The 18,774-nt window shown below is 38.3% G+C and overlaps 1 protein-coding gene and 1 long non-coding RNA gene across 3 annotated transcripts in view; one reads left to right on the top strand and one right to left on the bottom strand.

Moving 5' to 3' along the window:
* The window catches only part of LOC121823703 (uncharacterized), a 59,903-nt gene that overhangs the window by 12,329 nt on the left and 28,800 nt on the right, over positions 1-18,774 (bottom strand). Inside the window, exon 2 of the long non-coding RNA XR_013045513.1 lies at positions 1,936-2,046. This is a non-coding gene — a long non-coding RNA (uncharacterized LOC121823703). The remainder of the gene's footprint in view (positions 1-1,935; positions 2,047-18,774) is intronic.
* Positions 1-18,774, top strand: part of Ptprq (protein tyrosine phosphatase receptor type Q) — a 194,034-nt gene that overhangs the window by 168,500 nt on the left and 6,760 nt on the right. For both annotated transcript variants that reach the window (XR_013045512.1, XM_042263333.2), the window contains 5 exons: positions 2,855-2,945; positions 8,129-8,205; positions 16,394-16,528; positions 16,690-16,815; positions 18,418-18,566. Coding sequence is in view for 1 of the 2 variants with exons in the window: in XM_042263333.2 (XP_042119267.2) it covers positions 2,855-2,945; positions 8,129-8,205; positions 16,394-16,528; positions 16,690-16,815; positions 18,418-18,566 (578 nt within the window). In the remaining variant the exon portion in view is untranslated. The remainder of the gene's footprint in view (positions 1-2,854; positions 2,946-8,128; positions 8,206-16,393; positions 16,529-16,689; positions 16,816-18,417; positions 18,567-18,774) is intronic.

The following is an 18,774-nucleotide window of genomic DNA, read 5'->3' as shown; positions in this document are numbered from 1 at the left end:
AAGAACTCATTGTTTAAGTTATTTTAAAGTTGAAAATAACTTCACTTTTTAACAATTTTCTCATGTTTCTTTTGATACAGTATTTTTATTAATTAGCTGAGTATTGTATATCAATAAAATTGAAATTATTTAGAAACGTAAAAGTTAGAGCTACAATCTGTTTTGAGATTCGTAAGTACCTTATTGAGATGGCATGATTATTTTGCATGGCGAAAGTGAAGTAGATTTTATAGTGTACCCAAAAGTCTACCTCTATTTTTTTTTCTGTGAATTTCTTAGTGTGTGAACTTCTGAAACAAAGAGTCAGACAATTGGCTTAAATAATTCAGGATTATAAAATTTCAGTTTCTCAGGGAGTAATAAGGAGAATGTGAGAAGATGAATGGGGCCCCCTGCCGCTGTTTGGTTATGCTTCTTAAGTAATACTGGTCTGGACTTAGCAAAATCAAGGGAACCGTGAAGTTCCCTTAGCATTTATACAGAAAGAAATTTCCATTTCTCAGGAGCAAACATGTAATTTTACTAGAACAGGGGCAAACATAATTGAATTATTCATAACTAAGTAGATGAATAGTCTTATTAGCAAATGTATTTTCATGTATTAAGAAAATTCTAGATTTGGGGGGAGGAGCCATGTTATTCTTTTGTTTTTAAAAAACCAAATCATTCTTATCCTAATGCTTTATTAAGTTTTTAAAATCAAAATTATTATATTATAATAACAATATATTGGATGCACAATTTTGACTAATCTTTGAACTCATTTTCTATTTTCTTATCCTTAGTTCTTCTTCAGAGTTTGTACTATGGCATGCAATGTGTTTGACACATTGGTATTCATCAGTTTAGCATTTACAAGCTAAATGGCTTTAGACAAATTACCTAATCCCTCTGCCCCCTATGTCTTCATTTGAAAAAAAAAAAGTCTACCTCCCTGAATTGAGAATACTAAAGTTACTATGTATAGAATGTGTGGAAAGGGCTTGGCACAAATATCAGTTACTAGGATGATACTCTCTACCACACATAAACCCAGATTAGAGTAAGAACTGTAGAGATGAGAGACATGTTTCAAACAGGACACATGTGTCATGATTGAGATGTGTATAAAGATGTGAGGATCAATGCTGAACGCTGGTTAGAAGACTAAGAAAAATAGTGATGTCTCAGACAAATGGTAGCATGAGCTGAATCCCAATGAGAAGATAAAGGGGGAACTATTCCAGAGATAGAGAATAAATACAAAAGCAAAAGGAGGGACAAATAATTTGCTTATCTTGTTCCCACTGAGAAGACATCAAACAGGAGCAGAAAGACCTCTCTAAGGAAGATCACTGGCATTGTACGTCCCAATAAGAATAAGACCACCCAGTATCCTGATGCTATTCAAACTATCAGCCTGATGACTAAGTGTGGGCCACCAGAAGCACAGTCACTTAAAACTATAAATGGAAACCTGGATGTGAAATCATTCCAAACTGTATGGTTTTCAAGTTAATTTTCAACACATCTCTCCTCCCCCTTCCCCTTTCAATACTTCTAAAACCTTGACACAGGGAAGTTATTTTGGGTCTTTTTATTTTGTTAACTTTTAATAAGCCTTGCTGGTTATACCCAGTCTTGCCCATGATATATACCCATATGAAAAGAACTCTTTAGGATTTTTTTTTGTAGAAGGGAGAATTGTTGAATAAAAAGAAATAATGTATAATTACATTAAAGTGGACAACACAGTGTATTATCATTACAGAAATTAGAATAATTTCATGAATGGCAATCATCAGCCCAAGAAAATAATTAATACATTTTCTTCTACCAGCTTCCTTAAAGATGCATTAGAAAGAGAAAGACAGACAGACTGCAGCATTTTTCTTTCAAATGTCAACAGTAGATCTTCCCAACCCGTCATCTGTATTGGCTCATTCTAAATATCACCTTTGCATTCCACTATCAATTTAACGAGGCCAACGGAGTGCAGAATTGACCTTTGACATCTTCTCAAAATGACCAGGGTTGTACCAATTAATAGGCATGAAATCACACTGTCTGGGGAGAAAAAACAAAAAATAAATCATTCAACTCTCTTCTTCTCTCTAAAGAGGCATTAACATATTAAATAACAACAGTTGTGTGCACCTGATGAAGCCATGGGTAGCATGTGGCACCTTAGTGCTCTCCAGAGTTCAATGAAATTATCGCAAGGAAAAGCCATATTCTGGTTGATCAAAATCATTCAGAATAGTAATGGTGACATTTAGGGAAAATCATTGCTATTCATTTGACCTTGTTCCCATATCTCTGATAGAGTTGTTTAATTAAAAATTTAAAAACTGTGGCCTGGGAGAATAGCTTTGCAATGGAGATTGTATGTCAATCACAAGGCTCAGGATTCAATCTCAGGTATCAGTGACACAAAATTAAAAATAAGTAAAAATCAAAAACATTTATGACTGGAATGATAGTTCAGTAGGCCAATGAACTGGATACCTAGAGCTTATGTAAAAGCTGCCTATCATTTGTAATTCCAGATTTGGGGACATGGGCACAGATAGATTCCTGAGGCTAGTTGACCACACAGTATAACCTACTTGGTAAGCCTCAGGCCAATGAGAGATTTTTCTTTAAAGTAATAAAATAAAATGGACCTATGGCCCCTGAGGAATGACACCCAAGGTTGTTCCCTACCCTTCAAGATGTAGATGCACACACACACACACACACACACACACACACACGTGAACATATACATACAAACTAAACAAATGAAGGGTTTAGAATAAGGAATTGTGTTTTACGAAGCAGAATTTCGTATTTACCAAGTTTAAACTTTGCAATGACTTTTTTTTTCCCATAGGAATTACCGAAATTTCTTCAAGATCTTTCTTCAACCGATGCTGATCTCCCTTGGAACAGAGCAAAAAATCGCTTTCCAAACATAAAACCATGTATGTGCAAGTCTCATTTATGTTTTCACTATGAAGTATTTCCAAATGCCCACCATCTTAACTTTTAGCATTTGTTTAATGTTTCCTTATGCATTAATTGAATTACAAGAATACATTGCATTAGTGGTGACTTTCAAGTTGTATCATGTTTGCCTTGTTCCTAATTACTGAAGTTAATTTACATGGTTTTCAGTTTGTTCACACAAGGTTCATTGATGCAGGTGCAAGAAACTGTAGATTGACTTGCTTCTTAGCTTTGTAATTTAACTCTTTTAACATCTTCCTATTGAGCATGTCTCAAATCGAAGGGAAATTCACACTTCACTTTGTGTATTAAATTTCCCTGAAAGCATAGTAGTCTTATGGAACATTAAAATGCCTTGCAAAATACTAGTTGATGAATACAATCAATGTGTGTTTACAGGAATTGTTTCTGCAGAGAGGCAGAACTATACCTTGCTGCAGGACAACTCCATTTTTCAATTCAAGGAAAATAAAGTGTTGTTGTTTTAAGAATTAATGATTACTTGTAGAGGAAGATTTTATATCCCTGTGTTACTAATATGTCTGTTTTTGTAGTCTTTGAATGCATGTGCCTGCTTAGTAGAATTCTGATCCAATGCATTTTATATTATGACATTAAGAATTTTGAAGTCCTGAAACTGTGTTCCAATGTATATTGGGAAGCAGGCCAGGTGATGCATCCCTGTACTCTCAAGTAATTGGGAGGCTTGAACATGGAGACTGAAAGTTCAAGAACAGCTTTCTTTACCTAAGGAATTCAAGATCCATCCAAGCAACGTAGTAAGACCCTGCCTCAATCTTTAAAAAGAGTTTGCAAAGAACTGGGAATATAGTTCATTGATAGAAGAGTTCCCAGTATGCACAAGCTTAGTGCTTCAATAAACAAACAAATAAATAAACATATTGAGGAAATTCCTACAGCCCTTTTAGCCAGGGAAGTGTTAATTTAAAGGCGACTATAATCCCATGTAGAATTTATATAAGAAGCAGCAGAACACAGGCTAGTACTAGAGAATAAATTATTCATGCAGGCAACTGAATTTAGAGGACTGTGTATCAGAGGTTATAATCCACACAACCTGCCGTGTCTAGGAAGTGGAATAGAAGCAAAAATAAATAGCATTATCCACTGCAGGTTCCTTCTGCAACAAAACCAATGAGAAGAAAATGACTTCAGCAGCAAGACGGCAAAACTGTGATGTGAGAAGTAAAGAATATGACTGATAATCTCTAAATGTCTGGCCATTTTTAACATGCTTTTAAATACATTGTTTATTATTAAATAATTTTTTATTCATTTTACATACCAATCACAGATTTCCCCTCTTCCGTCTTCCCACCCCTCCAGCCTTTCCCCTCTAATGCCCCCTATCCCCTCCTACAAGAAGGTAAGGCCTCCCATGGGGAGGCAGCAGAGCCTGGTTCATTCAGTAGAGGCAGGTCCAAGCCCCTCCCCCTGCATCAAGGCTGTGCAAGGTGTCCCACCATAGGTAGTGGAACATGGTTGTTATTCTAACTTTAAGAAAATTTACTTGATTGGGTAATGTCCATGTTGTTAGATGTGTTCGCACTGGATTTCTTCTAGACTGTTTGCAACATGCTTATTCAAGTGGCACTCTGTGTCATTAAATATTATAGTCTTATCAAAAGGCAACTACCATGAATTTGTTAGTATTTAGTTCTAGCTACATTATAAAGTTGGGACTAATTTGCATTATGTCAACACAAGTAAAGTAACTCAAATAAATTTAACTAGCTTCTAAGGAGTTTCTGACTTAAAGCATGAAAATTTGAGTTCCTTAATAGTTTGTTATAATGTTTCATTCTTTTGTAATGAAGATAATAATCTAGTCCCCATTTTGGCTGAAAGAAAATTCAGACCATCAGCTTACTACTTTTTTCATTAAGAAATTTTTTATATTTTTTACATACCAACCACAGATCCCCCTCTTCCCTCCTCTTGCTCCCCTGCCACCAGCCTTCCCCACCGCTACCCCCCATCCCCTCCAGGTAAGGCCTTGCATGGGCAGTCAGCAAAGCCTGGTACATTCAGTTGAGGAAGGTCCAAGTCCCCCCCCCCCCCCCCGCATCAAGGCTTTGCAAGGTGTTCCACCATAGGTAATAGGCTCCAAAAAGCCAGTTCATGCACCAGGGATAGATTCGATTCCCACTGCCAGGAGGCCCATTTAGCAGATCAAGCTATACAACTGTCTGACTTAATGCAGAGGGCCCAGTCCAGTCCCATGGAGGCTTCACAGCTGTTGGTCTAAAGTTCCTGAGTTTCCACTAGCTTGGTTCAATTGTATCTGTACGTTTCCCCATCATGATCTTAACCCCCATTACTCATAGAATGCCTCTTCCCTCTCTTCAACTGGACTCCTGGAGCTTGGCCTAGTGCTTGGCTATGGATCTCTGCATCTGTTTCCACCAGTTACTGAATGAAGGCTCTATGATGACAGGGTATTCACCAATCTGACTACCAGGGTAGGCCAGCTCAGGCACCCTCTCCACTATTACTAGAAGTCTAAGCTCGAGTCATCCTTGTGGATTCCTGGGAACTTCCCTAGCACCAGGTTTCTCCCTATCCCCATGATGTCTCCCTCTATCATGGTATCTCTTTCATTGCTCTCTCACTCTGTCCCTGTTCCAACTCCAACCATCCCATTCCCCTACTGAAGTTTATTACTTTTATGTTGAGAAGAGAACAAGAGTGGTTGGTGGAAGTAAATGTTCATCTTCAAAACAATAAAAAGGAGTAAGGAGAATGAATGTCTTAAACCTCCATACTGAAGCTAAGACAAAAAATAATGAGACTTCCTGAGACACAGTTCTGGACTGTTGCTGCCTGTTCTTTGTGACTGCCAACATACTGTCTGTTCCTTGTAAGGCTAATAGAAGGATTCAGTAAAATAGTCACATAAACCACTTTTCCCAGTACTGGAACACAGAAAGCATTCAGCAAATGTTAGCCCTCATGGTTAGTAATCAATAGATCATTTTCTTTTAAATGCCAATAACTTTCTGAGTGGATAAGACTGTGATACATGCCAGGGCACTGAATTCTGAAGACAGCAAGACCCCATCCTTAGCTAAAGGCTGAAGTCCATCTGCAATGTCATAGCCTTGTCTGTATGAGGTATGGCATATTTTCACACACAAACCCACACAGAGATAGATACATGAATGTTTGCTAGGCAAGCAACCAAGATTTTGAGACTGTGTGTTGTCATTGTGCTTGCACAGGACTCATAAAACTGGAAAAAGTGTGTCTTTCGTCGTAGTGAATGAATATATTTCAGTAGAATCTGAAGTTTTGCTGGAGGCAGCTTTGAGTAATGCCGTGTTTCCCCTGAGTAATGTTGCAAAGAGAATTTCAAATATCACAGTGCCTTTTGGAAGATATTAGCTTACAGGGCTTTAGGACACTAGAATTAGCAGCAAATACTTGCAGACGTGATTTCCAAATCTCTGTCTGACAGGACACTGTGACCTTAATATCCCAACACCATGAGAAAAAATGGAGAGTGCTGTTGACTCAGCTCGTTATAAACAGGCATATCGAGTGAATAGCACCCCAATGGCTTCCCCTCCTGATGTACAAGACTAGCTACAATGTCATTAGGCAGATCTTAAAAAACGCAGTAACACAGTAACACCAGCACATAAACCATTTGCAGAAATTTGTTTAAATATTAGGGATCTCTAAGTTTCAATGCATTGATCATAATTTCTCACAATATAACTAAAACAGTTTAGATAATTAATGTTGGTATACGCTTAAACTTGGAGAACATGATAACAGTATTGAATATTTCCTGTAAGCTTTTACATTTCATCAAGAGAGTTATACAAAATAAATATTTTCACTGCATGGTACAGTTGAGGCCAGTAAGAACCACAGAAGATAAATGATTCACTCAAGACGGTGTAGATATTCACAACAAATTCTCTCCTCTTATGTGCCTTCCATGGAGACCACAAAGTCTTTCTTTTCTGTTCCTGTGTTGATAACCCAGAGCCCTGCAAAGGCTAAGCATGTACCGGACCACTTAGCAGCACAATCCAGCCAAACTTCTGAATTATTTAGTCAAAGATATTTTCTGATTCCTGTATTTAACGTTATCAGTAGATGTTACAGTTATAAAACCAGCTTGGTACACACTCCCAAGAACATCTCTGGCACCCTTTTTTGGAAAAAAAAAATTACTGGATACAGAATATCTACTTGGTGAATGCATTTCTTAAAATAGTCTCGAGAAGAATAACTAGAAATGTTACATTAAAGGAAAAATAGGCAGGTAATGGGAAAGAATAGTTTAAAACTGGACCTAAATGTATGGGTAATGTAGTATATGATAAAAGTAATCATAATTTTTAAATCACGGGGAAAAAATGAATGGAATATTTTTTAAATGGGACTATTATGTTACAGATAATAATAAATAGTAAAAGGTAAACCTACACCTCACTACTTTAAAAAAATCTGAGTAAGGGAAAGTCTGAAATACTGAAATGTAAATTAGAAAAATGTATTCAAGTTTTAGAAGAGTCTATGGATGAACTTATACAAAAATAAGAATATTAGTATAATGAATGCCCTAAAAATGTTCAATTAATTCTCAGTGTGTACTGATAAAATTAAGAGATAATTAGACAGTATCTTTCCACATACAAACGGTACACCTGTGATTTAGGGACTTTTGCTTCTGGCAATATGTTGAACAAATACAGTTTTACAGGTATGTGATTAACTCTATTATGTTTTCCAGTATTTTGAATAACAATTGGGATCAATTTAAGTCATAATTAAATAGGGTATGCTATATTAAAATGCTAAATGTCTTCTTAAAAACACAAACCAGATATACTTTTGATTGTGTAGAAAGATAAAGTAAATAAGAAAAATTTTCAGAACACAGCATATGGCACAACATTTGAAACTAATTCTGTAATGATATGTGTAGGAATTCTACAAATATGTGCAAGATCTTATTGATAATGTATATAGTAGAAATAGGTGTCATGAAAGAATGTTTTTAAAATGCTATACTCATATATGAATGGAGATTATTAGATCATGCACTTTTATATTACTTTCATAGTACAGAAGTCTTAGCAATATGAAAATCCTATTATAATTTCTTATGTTTTTTTCTCAGATAATAATAACAGAGTGAAGCTGATTGCTGATGCAAGCATCCCAGGATCAGATTATATTAATGCCAGCTATGTTTCTGTAAGTTACTATTTTCATAGATGGTATAATTTGATGGAACACAAATACATTTCCAAATATTTAAGACAAGTTCATTAAAACACTATAGAATGAAAAATGCTATTTTCCTAATAGCAACTTGATGCATAGGTGTTTGAGAGACAGGGGTTATATAGGCTTTTAATTCATTATTTATTTTACTAGTTTGTGCAGATAGAACATTTCTTCTCACTATACCTGGCCTTTGCACCACTTCACATGCTTTGTTAATATATTCTCTGAACACAGGGTCAGCTAATCTCTTTGTCAGTGAAGTATCAGTCAAATTGACAGTCATATTCATATGGTGCAAAAACTTGTTATATACCTTTTCCTTTTAGATATGGAGTCCATCGAAGGGATGATGATGATGTAAAATGTGTACTCCCCATCTAGCCACTCAGTAAACATAGATGAATCGACATGAAAACAAAGGTCTCTGGCATGTCAGAGATAATCAATCTTACTGAGTTGGATTGAAAACTGAGTGAAGCCAATTTATTCTCCATCCCTCTTTTTCTCTGTGGTTCTTTGTTCTGCCAATATTCATCACCATGTTGGTGCTCAGAAACCTCTAGCCATCCAGGACTGCATTTTATAGTGGGAAGAGCCCTTATGGTCATTTAATTTGCCTTTCACCTTGGGATGTATTCCAAATATCCTTGCTAATTATTTGTTAGTGTTTCTAGGCATCAATTCATTAATTTTCTCCTAAGGTAGATGGCTTTATCTCTAAACAACTCTATTATGCAATTTCAAGGTAGTCCCTTTATGTTTTTTCCTACTGGCTTCAGCTGGTCTGGAAGATTAATCATTGTCATTTTGTGAGCATACAGATACTCAGATTTCTGCTGCTGTGCACACTCACCAGTTTTATGTTATTTTCCTATTCTTAGGTATTTTCCTACTCACTGACCTGCCATTTCTTTCAATTTCTTTGAGGTCCTTCTGTGATACTTCATCCATTTCCTTACATCAAACATACCTGTATTGTATTCATTGTTCCCAAACTTCTGTGAAGTGGTATGTGTGTGTGTGTAGATTTCATTATCATTCCTTACTAGTCAATATTAACTCTGAAACTGTAATCCTTTATTGGATCTTATTGTCAATAGAGTAAATAATGGAGAAGTGAAGACTTCTTTGGATATCATATTAGGGATTATCTTGGCAAAGATATGGTTTTCATCTAGTTTTAATACTAGATCTTTAGTTCTCTATTGAAATGACCATGTGAAAGTACTATTATAAAGTTTTATTCATTCATCAAATGATTGAGTCTTTGACATATGCAATTCTTCTCTAAAAATTATACAGAACTTTTAATTGTAGGCTAGGCCTTACAGCCTGTTGAAGTCCCACTTTATGCAATATTGCCTAGATATCTAGATTTTTAAATGTAACCACTGTCCTATTGATCAAATGTCTTGCAATGTTATAGAATAGGACCAAGCTAGGTCATCGTACTATTTTCAACTTGCCAACAAGTAGATCCAAATCAATACTTCATTTCTGTAATGTTATTTCAAATGTGGGACAAATGGTCAAACAGGGTATGATGTGAGCTCACAGAGACTGAAGTGGCAAGTACAGGGCCTGCAGGAGTCTGCACATGGTCTTCTGCATATACCTTAGGGCTGTTCGCTTGATGTTTTCGTGGAACTCCTAACAGTGGGAGCGGGTGTGTCTCTGATTCTTTTACCTGCTCTTGGGACTCTTTTCCTCCTATTAGGTTGCCTTGTCCAGCCTTGATATGAGGACTTGCCTTGTCTTAGTGTATCTCTTTGTTTCCCCCTGTTTGGTTGTTGTCTCTTAGAAGCCTGCTCCTTTCTGAAGGAGTGGATCTGGGAGAGAGGGGAGGTTGGTGGGCGGGCAGGGGGTGCTGGGAGGAATGGAGGGAGGGGAAATTGTGGTTGGAATGTATTGTATGAGGGAAGAACCTAGTTTCAACCAAGAAAGGAAACAGTGCATTCTAGTAAGCATGACAAGCGTACAGATGACACAGCAAGGTAATATTTAAGAACCTCTAGTGTTCTCTGAATGTTATAGCTGTCGGTATGCAACCAATAGCAAGTGAGAAGGTGGTTTAAGCAGGGGTTGGGGAGATGGCTCGGTAGTTAACAGCACCCGTGGCTCTTGAAGAAGACTTGGGTTTTGCTCCAGCACTCACATGGTGGCTCACAATGATCTGACACTCTTTTTTGAGCTCAGAGGGCACCAGCCATGCACATGGTGCCCACACATGCATTGAGATAAAGCACTTACATACATAAAATGAACACACACTTTTCAAAAAGATTCTTTAATCAATAAACTAAGAAGCCCTAAGCCATATGTTCTGTTACAATAAGATGATGTTAAAATATATGAAATCTTATTTTTTTTAAAAAAAAAGTTCCTGTGGCTTACATGGTAAGCAGGAATAGGTGAAGGAACTCCATATGGAAGCAGGTTTGCGTCGCACTGTGAGCAGTGTATTGCATTGCTAATACTTTCCAGGAAAGCATCCTTTACTTGAGATACTAAACACACAGCAACAGTACCATAGTGTTCCTTACTTCTGCACCTCCAACTGGGGTTGTGCTTACCTCAGAAAACACATGTGATACTTCAGTTTCCCCCAATTTACAACTCTTGTTACATGACACTTTCTTTTTATTCTGTTTTTTATTTTTTTTTCTTCGAGACAAGGTTTCTCTGTGTAACCCTGGCTCTCCAGGAACTCACTCTGTAGACCAGCCTGGTCTTGAACTCAGGGATCCACCTGCCTCTGCCTCCAGAGTGCTGGGATTAAAGGTGTACGCCACCACCATCCAGCTGACATTTTCAATGGAAGGTTGATGAAATATCCCCAAGAGCAAATGACAAACGCTTGATATGGCCTTAGGATTTTTATTTCTTTGGATTTGGAAGAAAAGAGAAGAGGACTAAAGGAGAGTACTAAAATAATTTGTCTGTGTGAAGAAAACCAGGCTCCAGGAAAGGAAATGGGTAGCAGCAGGTGGCATTCAGGAGATACTGAAATTAAGGATCTAATACTAGGCTCATGTGACAGTACATCCCCATGTTCCTCTGCCCTGGGCCAGGCTGGGGAATTGTGCTTCTTTATCCAGGACTTAGTGAGAGGCTGGAACATTTTGATAAAGGATGTACTGTGAAAAAAAAAGGAGATGAAAGATTATAGCCTTACAGGTAGCTGGTTGTACCAATACATCTAGAAACAGTTCAGTGGGACCAATGGTAAAAATGAGATTTTATGGGCAAGCAGAAGGCTCTGCTGCCAAGGGTGGATACCAGAAATTCTCTGTCAACAGATTTTAACCTTGTGTGTATTATTAACAATGACATGTTACTGGGAGTTACTTGGATGAATGATTAATTAATTATGTATTCAAAACTGGTAGAGAAAAATACTGCTATGTTGGTAATACTTAAATTCCTTTTTTTTTTCATTTTTACATGTTCTGCAATTCCTGAGACATAGCACACAGTGAGCAAATGAGTTCACTGTAAGGAACTTTTAATGCATTAGGTGGGAGTGTTGTACATGTACTTCAGAACTTGGGTGGGCCTACTTTCTCTGTCATTTTTTGTGTCTCTGACCCTTGGTACTCCAAGTTTCTATATCTATAAATGAGAAAGAAAAATAACTTCCCTAAAGGCTGCAGCAGGTTTAAAGAGTTTAACATGTGCAAGGAGCTAATCACACTGTGTGCCACATCAGAAGCACCTAATGAATGTATGTTACTTTTATTGTAGTGGGTGTTTAGTTACAGTAGATTTTACACTGCTTGGCTGGTAACCCAGAGGCAAAGCTTAGAAACTAACTTAAGGACAGCTGTAAAAACTGCCATGTAGGGTCAGTGATGATGATGAGAGTTGAAACGTGCCATGAAACTCACACTTTTTTTCTAATTATTATAGAGCTTTAAAAACAGTTAAACTGTATATTCCAATTCAGAGAAAGCTTTCTAGCTAATAGGTCTCTTCTCAGAGGAAGCAAATTTTATACACCAATACTCAAAATTAGAGGCTAGATAGTAAAAGGAAATGGCATGCTTCCCCAACTCTAATAAAATGTGAAGGAAATGCCTTGAGCATTTCCGCTTGTGCAGCATTTCACGGCTCCTTAGTCTTCCTTTAAAATCAAGTCGCCTTAGCCAGAGAAAAGCTTAAATCTAATTGTCCTCTCTATATGAAAAGAAGGTGTAATGGGGCTGCATATATGGTGTAGCAAGAAGGAATTAAAAACAAGATGTATATGTTTAAAACTCACCCTGGCAAATGAGAGAGGTGACTAGGACACGGATCATTTGACTACAAAGCCTTCATGGATCACCATAGACCTTTGCCATCTCTAACACATTTCTTGTATTTGACCAAAAGAAGAATAAGAAAAAGAAGAAAATTGGAGGAGGAGGAGGAGGAGGAGGAGGAGGAGGAGGAGGAGGAAGAGGAGGAGAAGGGGGAGGAAGAGGAGGAGAAAAAGGAAAAAAGAAGAGGAAGAAGGAGGAGGAGGAGGAGGAGGAGGAGGAGGAGGAGGAGGAGAAGAAGAAGAAGAAGAAGAAGAAGAAGAAGAAGAAGAAGAAGAAGAAGAAGAAGAAGAAGAAGAAGAAGAAGAAGAAGAAGAAGAAGAAGAAGAAGGAGAAGACTACAACAAAAACAATAGTGTACAAAACATATTTACCATCCAGGAAAATAAGGATCATTTAATGTTATTTTTACAAATACTTGCTAAAAGTTTCAAAGAAATAATTTATGTGTGCAAGCTCAAGTTTTTGTATCATGGATTATAGTTGATAGCGTGTGGTGTGAATTAGCACCCAACCCGGTTCCTCTCTGAGGATGCCTCCTTCTAAACCTGGCTCACCAGCTAGCCTGCATCCTCACCCATTGATACTAAACATTAGGAAGGGCAAAGTTGTTGCTTCCTCCTTCCTCGTCCCCATTGCTCATCTCTCTCCCTCTTGGCTGAAGCCACCAGCTTGAGTTCACAGTATCAAGCACAGGACACACTATGTCTCTTTTTGTTTTAACCACTATCGCAAACCTTCTTAGAGTTAGCTCCAGGATCGCTACTGCTTTCAACACAACCTCACTCCTAACTCTTGGTGATGTCAAAATCCACTTAGAATGTGGATTCATTGTCATGGTCATCATTTTCTCGATCTCTTCCAGTAACCTGCCCTCTGCTTGGCGTCACCAGGTGGCTCACAGCACAGACCTCATTACCAACTAGTGCAGCCTGTCTACAATCTCCAAAATCTTTTTCCCCCAAATCACTGAATTTTGATAATTCTTCCTCTCTGCTGTAAACCAAAATTTTGGTCTCTCCCATTCCAATCGGTACTTCACCTTCTTCCAAAGTTTATGTTTCATAGTCCATTTTTTTGATTTGTTTCATTTTTCTCTTTCTTCAATGATTTTTTTTCCTCTGAGTCTGTAGCCTTGATGACGATCCTATCTTGTTCATAGAAAACTCAAAAGAATTCTCTGTTCCACTAGATACGATTGGAGAAATACTCATGACCACACCAATGTGTGCCAATTTAAACTCAGGTTCACTAACCAGAATTTTTAAAATTAATTTATTTTTTCCTGACTGATCACTTCCCCTCCCTCCCTCCCTCCCTCCCTCCCTCCCTCCCTCCCTCCCTCCCTCCCTCCCTCCCTCCCTCCCTCCCTCCTCTGCTTCCAGTCCCTCTGCCCAACCTCTCCCCCCACCCCCTCCACCCCCAGCTTCCCCACAACTCCCAGCCCCCTACCCCACCCAGTCCTCTTCCTTTCTCTTCAGAAAAGGGCAGGCCTCCCATGTATATCAGACAGCCATGACATATCAAGTTGCAGTAAGACTAGGCATCACCACTTTTATTAAGGCTGGACAAGGCAACCCAGTAGGAAGGTAGGGTTCCAAAAGCAGGTAACAGAGTCAGAGACAGCCCCTTGTTCCCACTGTTAGGAGTCCCACAAGAAGACCAAGCTATACAACAGTAACATATGTGCAGAGGGCCTAGGTCAGCCCCATGCAGGCTCCCTGGTTCATGGTTCAGTCTCTGTGAGCCCCTATAAGCCCAGGTTATTTGATTCTGAGGGTTTTCTTGTGGTGTCCTTGACCCCTCTGGCTTCCACAATCCTGCCTCGTCCTCTTTCACAGGATTCCCTGAAATCTGCCTAGTGTTTGGCTGTGGGTCTCTATATTTGTTTCCATCAGTTGCTGGATGCTGCTGCTCTGATGATAACTGGGCTAGGCAACAATCAATGAGTATAGCAGAATATAATTAGGAGTCATTTCATTGACTTTTCTTTGTCTGTCAAGTTTGGTTCTATCTTAGGTCTCTGGGTTATCTGGGTCCTGGCCCTCCAGGCAGAGTCAGAAGTGGGCTCCCTCTCATGGTATGGGTCTCAATATGGACCAATCATTGGTTGGCAACTCCCACAATTTCTACACCTAACCAGAGATTGTTAATCATGTCATAATCCCCTAACCATTTGAGTTCCAGCTCTCTATATTATTTTATTCTTTCTCCCAGTTCCAAGGCCTGTCCCATATGTCCACCTATGTCTTGTGGCTGTACTTTCTTACTGATACAATGGATACAGTGAAAAGAACTCCTGGTCATTTTTATCTGCACCCATAGACTGATGAGCTTTTTCTTCTGTGGCCAAGACAAACTGTCTGGATCTCTAATTAGCCAATTCCTCCTCTCTAATAACATAGGCTGGGGATTTTCTTTCTCTCCTTTGTCCCATTAGTGTTATTCTTTGAGAAACTAAGCAAACATAATTGTGGTTTCCTTCATCTTAGAAAAATAAATATCATAATATTAAATTAGAGATTACTGTTTTTTTTTTTTTTAGTCTTTTGAGACATGGTATCTCTGTGTAGTTTTGGTGCCATCCTGGATCTCACTCTGTAGACCAGGCTGGCCTTGAACTCACAGAGATTTCTAACTACCACCATGTTCTTCCTATTGTAGCTTTCTTCTTCTGTTAAAGGTTTTTAAATTTTATGTGTATGTCCATATATATTTATATGTATACCTGAGTTGGTGTGGAGAGGGAAGCCGCCCATGGTAGCCAGAAAAGGTATAAAATACCCTCTAGCTAGGATTACAGATGCGTGTGAGCAACCTGATGTGGGTGTTAGGAACAAAATCTGGCCCTTTGGGAAAGTTAAAAGTTCTCTTAACTTGTTGGGACACCTCTCCAGCCTTTCTTCCCATGCCTTTTGTGAGACAAGGTTTCTTGAACTTCAGGAGGTCCTGGAACTCCCTGTGTAACTAAGGCTGATCTTGACCTCCGGATCCTCCTGACTCTACACCTCAAGTGCTGGGATTGCATACCTACACCAACAGACCCATCTTTTCCTTGCGGTACTGTGCTCCACTCACATTAAAGTTCCTTACAGAAGTGTGTGTGCTCACATCCCATTCTTCTTCTCCTCCTCATTCTTCTTCTTCCTTATCTATTATTCAGACTGTTCAAATGATGCTTTGAGGCCACGAAAGCTTGATACAAAAACTGCTTCTTATGAGATCACTGGCTAACCACTCAGGAAACTTGAATCAAATGTCAGCACCTTCACCCTTTCATTGGATATGTCAGAAGTTCCGATTCTTTCATCTATATCACACTGATTGTCTCTCATCAGCTTGACCTGCAAGCCTTGTAATGATCTAGATCACAATCCTTGAATTTACTCTCTTCTCATAAATTCATGTTCCTTGTGATCTGATGACTTTAAATCAAATTATCTTTCTACTTAGAGATTCTTCCTTTATTCCAAATGCATATGCCTAGTTGTATAACACTTTAATGTGAACAGCTAATAGTTCACATTCAATACACACAATTTGAATCCCTGATTTTCTATACAAATTCCTTTATCTTTAAGTCTTCCTCTTCTTTCTTCGGTTCATATGTTTACTACATGCCCAATATACATTTATTATGTATCCCCTATTATCAAATTTCTTACACTACATTGGACTGTGAGGTTTCTAGTTGATATTGGAAATTCGGAGTATCTAAGATTATTTACCATTCAAAAGTAGACAATTTAAATAATCACGTCATTTCACAACTAACGTATTTCTGGTATTGATCAGAAGTAAAAATATGCTGCTTCAATATAAATACTAATGCTATGTGTGGAATTGCATCCTTCTAGGGATACTTATGTCCAAATGAGTTTATTGCTACCCAAGGCCCATTACCAGGAACAGTTGGAGATTTTTGGAGAATGGTATGGGAAACCAGATCAAAAACACTAGTAATGCTCACACAGTGTTTTGAGAAAGGACGGGTGAGTTATATATGAAATATCCCCTACAATGTGATGCTTTATAAATCATATTAATATTTGTGAATGTTCCAGCTAGTGCTGTGTATGATCATTAAAGACTTTGATAGTTTTAAAGAGCAGCATTATGCTGGATCATGACTGCTGATTTTCTCTGGATGCAGATCAGATGCCATCAGTATTGGCCAGAGGACAACAAGCCTGTGACAGTCTTTGGAGACATAGTGATTACAAAACTTATGGAGGACATTCAGATTGATTGGACCATCAGGGATCTGAAAATCGAAAGGGTAAAATAAAATTTAAAAAAGAGGGAAGTGGATAGGGTATAAAATATGACTAACTTAAATATGCAAAATGAAATGAATACCAGAATTATCCCTTGTACGTATAGCTATCTACTTATCCATGCTTTCCCACTGTTTTGTAAATGTTTTGATACATGCACTGAGGTATGTATGCAACTGTTGTAACTGTCACATTCCAAATCGTGTGATTACAGTCTATATCAACCAATTAGCATCAAACTCATGAGTTGAAAAATAAATAGGAGGAGGAAAAAATTACTAGAGCACTTGATGTTTTTATCTAATTATTCTTTCCCAATAAAAACTCGAGAGTCAGATATTGGGGTAAGAACCTGAATGATCAGAGAAGCAGCGGAGAAGCAACCAGTGACTGCCTATCTCTTTCGTTCCTCCATCCAAAAGGGCCAAGATGCGCTCTAATCCCTGCCCTACTACTTCCCATCTCTCTATCTGTCCTCACTCCTCCAAATCCTCTATGGTTAATTTCGGACAGCTAGTAGCTGGCTCCGTCTTCTGATTCAAAGCAAACTTTATTGCCAGAATGGGATCAAAATATCACACTGCAAACACTGGTTTTATTTTATGCAAAGAAACTATATTATTTAAGATAACAGTTTTCAACACCATTCATCCCTGAGTTCTAAAGACTTGATGTGTATGTGTGTGTGTGTCATGTGTGGTTCATGTATTTATGTACAAATTCTTATGTGGTGTGTGCACAGGTTCACCTGTACATGTGGGTACACACATGCATGTGGAAGCCAGTGATCAATGTTGGAAATCTTTATTTGATTGCCTGTCACCTTTGCATTCCCTGACAGAGACTCACACTAAACCTGAAGCATCTAGGTTCAGGCTCAGTATATTGTTTAGGCTGGGGTGGCCAATGAGTTTCAATGGTCCACTTGTCTTTGACCCTGCCTCCCCCCTCCAGCATTGGGGTTTACAGACATGTATCATCGTGCATGGCTATTCATGTGGGTGCTGGGGATCTGAAAGCTGGTTCTCGTGTTCTCATGGCAGCTGTCTCTCCAGCCCTTGCATTTTCTATTAAATCCAGAACTACCACGGAAGAGGCAGTATTGGTTACCACTCTATTATTATTTAACTGCCTCTTTATGTAAGGTCTTTTCCCTTTCTGCCATACTACACACTCAATGCCCTTGTTTTATATAGATAATAAATTTAAATACCTTGTTTCCTATCAAATTGTTTCAAAATCTAAGATCTGCAGAATGTCAATATATTTTATTATTTACCTTTAGATCTATTTGAAGATCTATTTTTTTTACTGATACTATTCATGATAGCACACAATTTTCCTTTTCCTTCTTTTGTTTTGTGCTGGGCATTGAACCCAGTCTTCTGTATGCTAAGCAAAAACTCTGCCACTGAGCTCCATTGGTGGCTTTAATGATGTTAGTTGTAACAGTAAAAGATCTCATTAGAAATTATATAAGCAGAATTTGTTCTGTTTAGTTGAGGGTCATCTTGATAAAGTCACCTGTGAAAGCTAAGACTTCAGTCCACTTTGCCCAGCATGTCTTTCTAATGTTACCACTTTTCATCTTCCACCTTGACTAGCATGGAGATTGCATGACTGTCCGACAATGTAACTTTACTGGTTGGCCTGAGCATGGGGTTCCTGAAAACACCACCCCTCTGATTCACTTTGTGAAGTTGGTGAGAACAAGCAGAGCACATGACACTACCCCCATGGTTGTACATTGCAGGTGAGGAAGACGTCTGCAGAGTCCAGTATGTGCTTGCAATGCTCTTTGATCCGATGGGGTCTTGTTAGAATCATGGTCGTGTTTTGTTTTCTTATAGAAGGTGAATTTAGATTCACTTCAGCTTACAATTTCCAAGCATTGTATTGGTTATGATAAACCAGAATGTAGCTTTTCTAAAAGTCTAAATGGCAGAGGTAAGATAAGTGCA

This window comes from Peromyscus maniculatus, chromosome 18 (assembly GCF_049852395.1).
Source record: "Peromyscus maniculatus bairdii isolate BWxNUB_F1_BW_parent chromosome 18, HU_Pman_BW_mat_3.1, whole genome shotgun sequence".
Taxonomy (NCBI): Eukaryota; Metazoa; Chordata; class Mammalia; order Rodentia; family Cricetidae; genus Peromyscus; species Peromyscus maniculatus.
The sequence above is the reverse complement of the archived record's forward strand: the minus strand, read 5'-3'. Positions and strand labels throughout refer to the sequence as shown.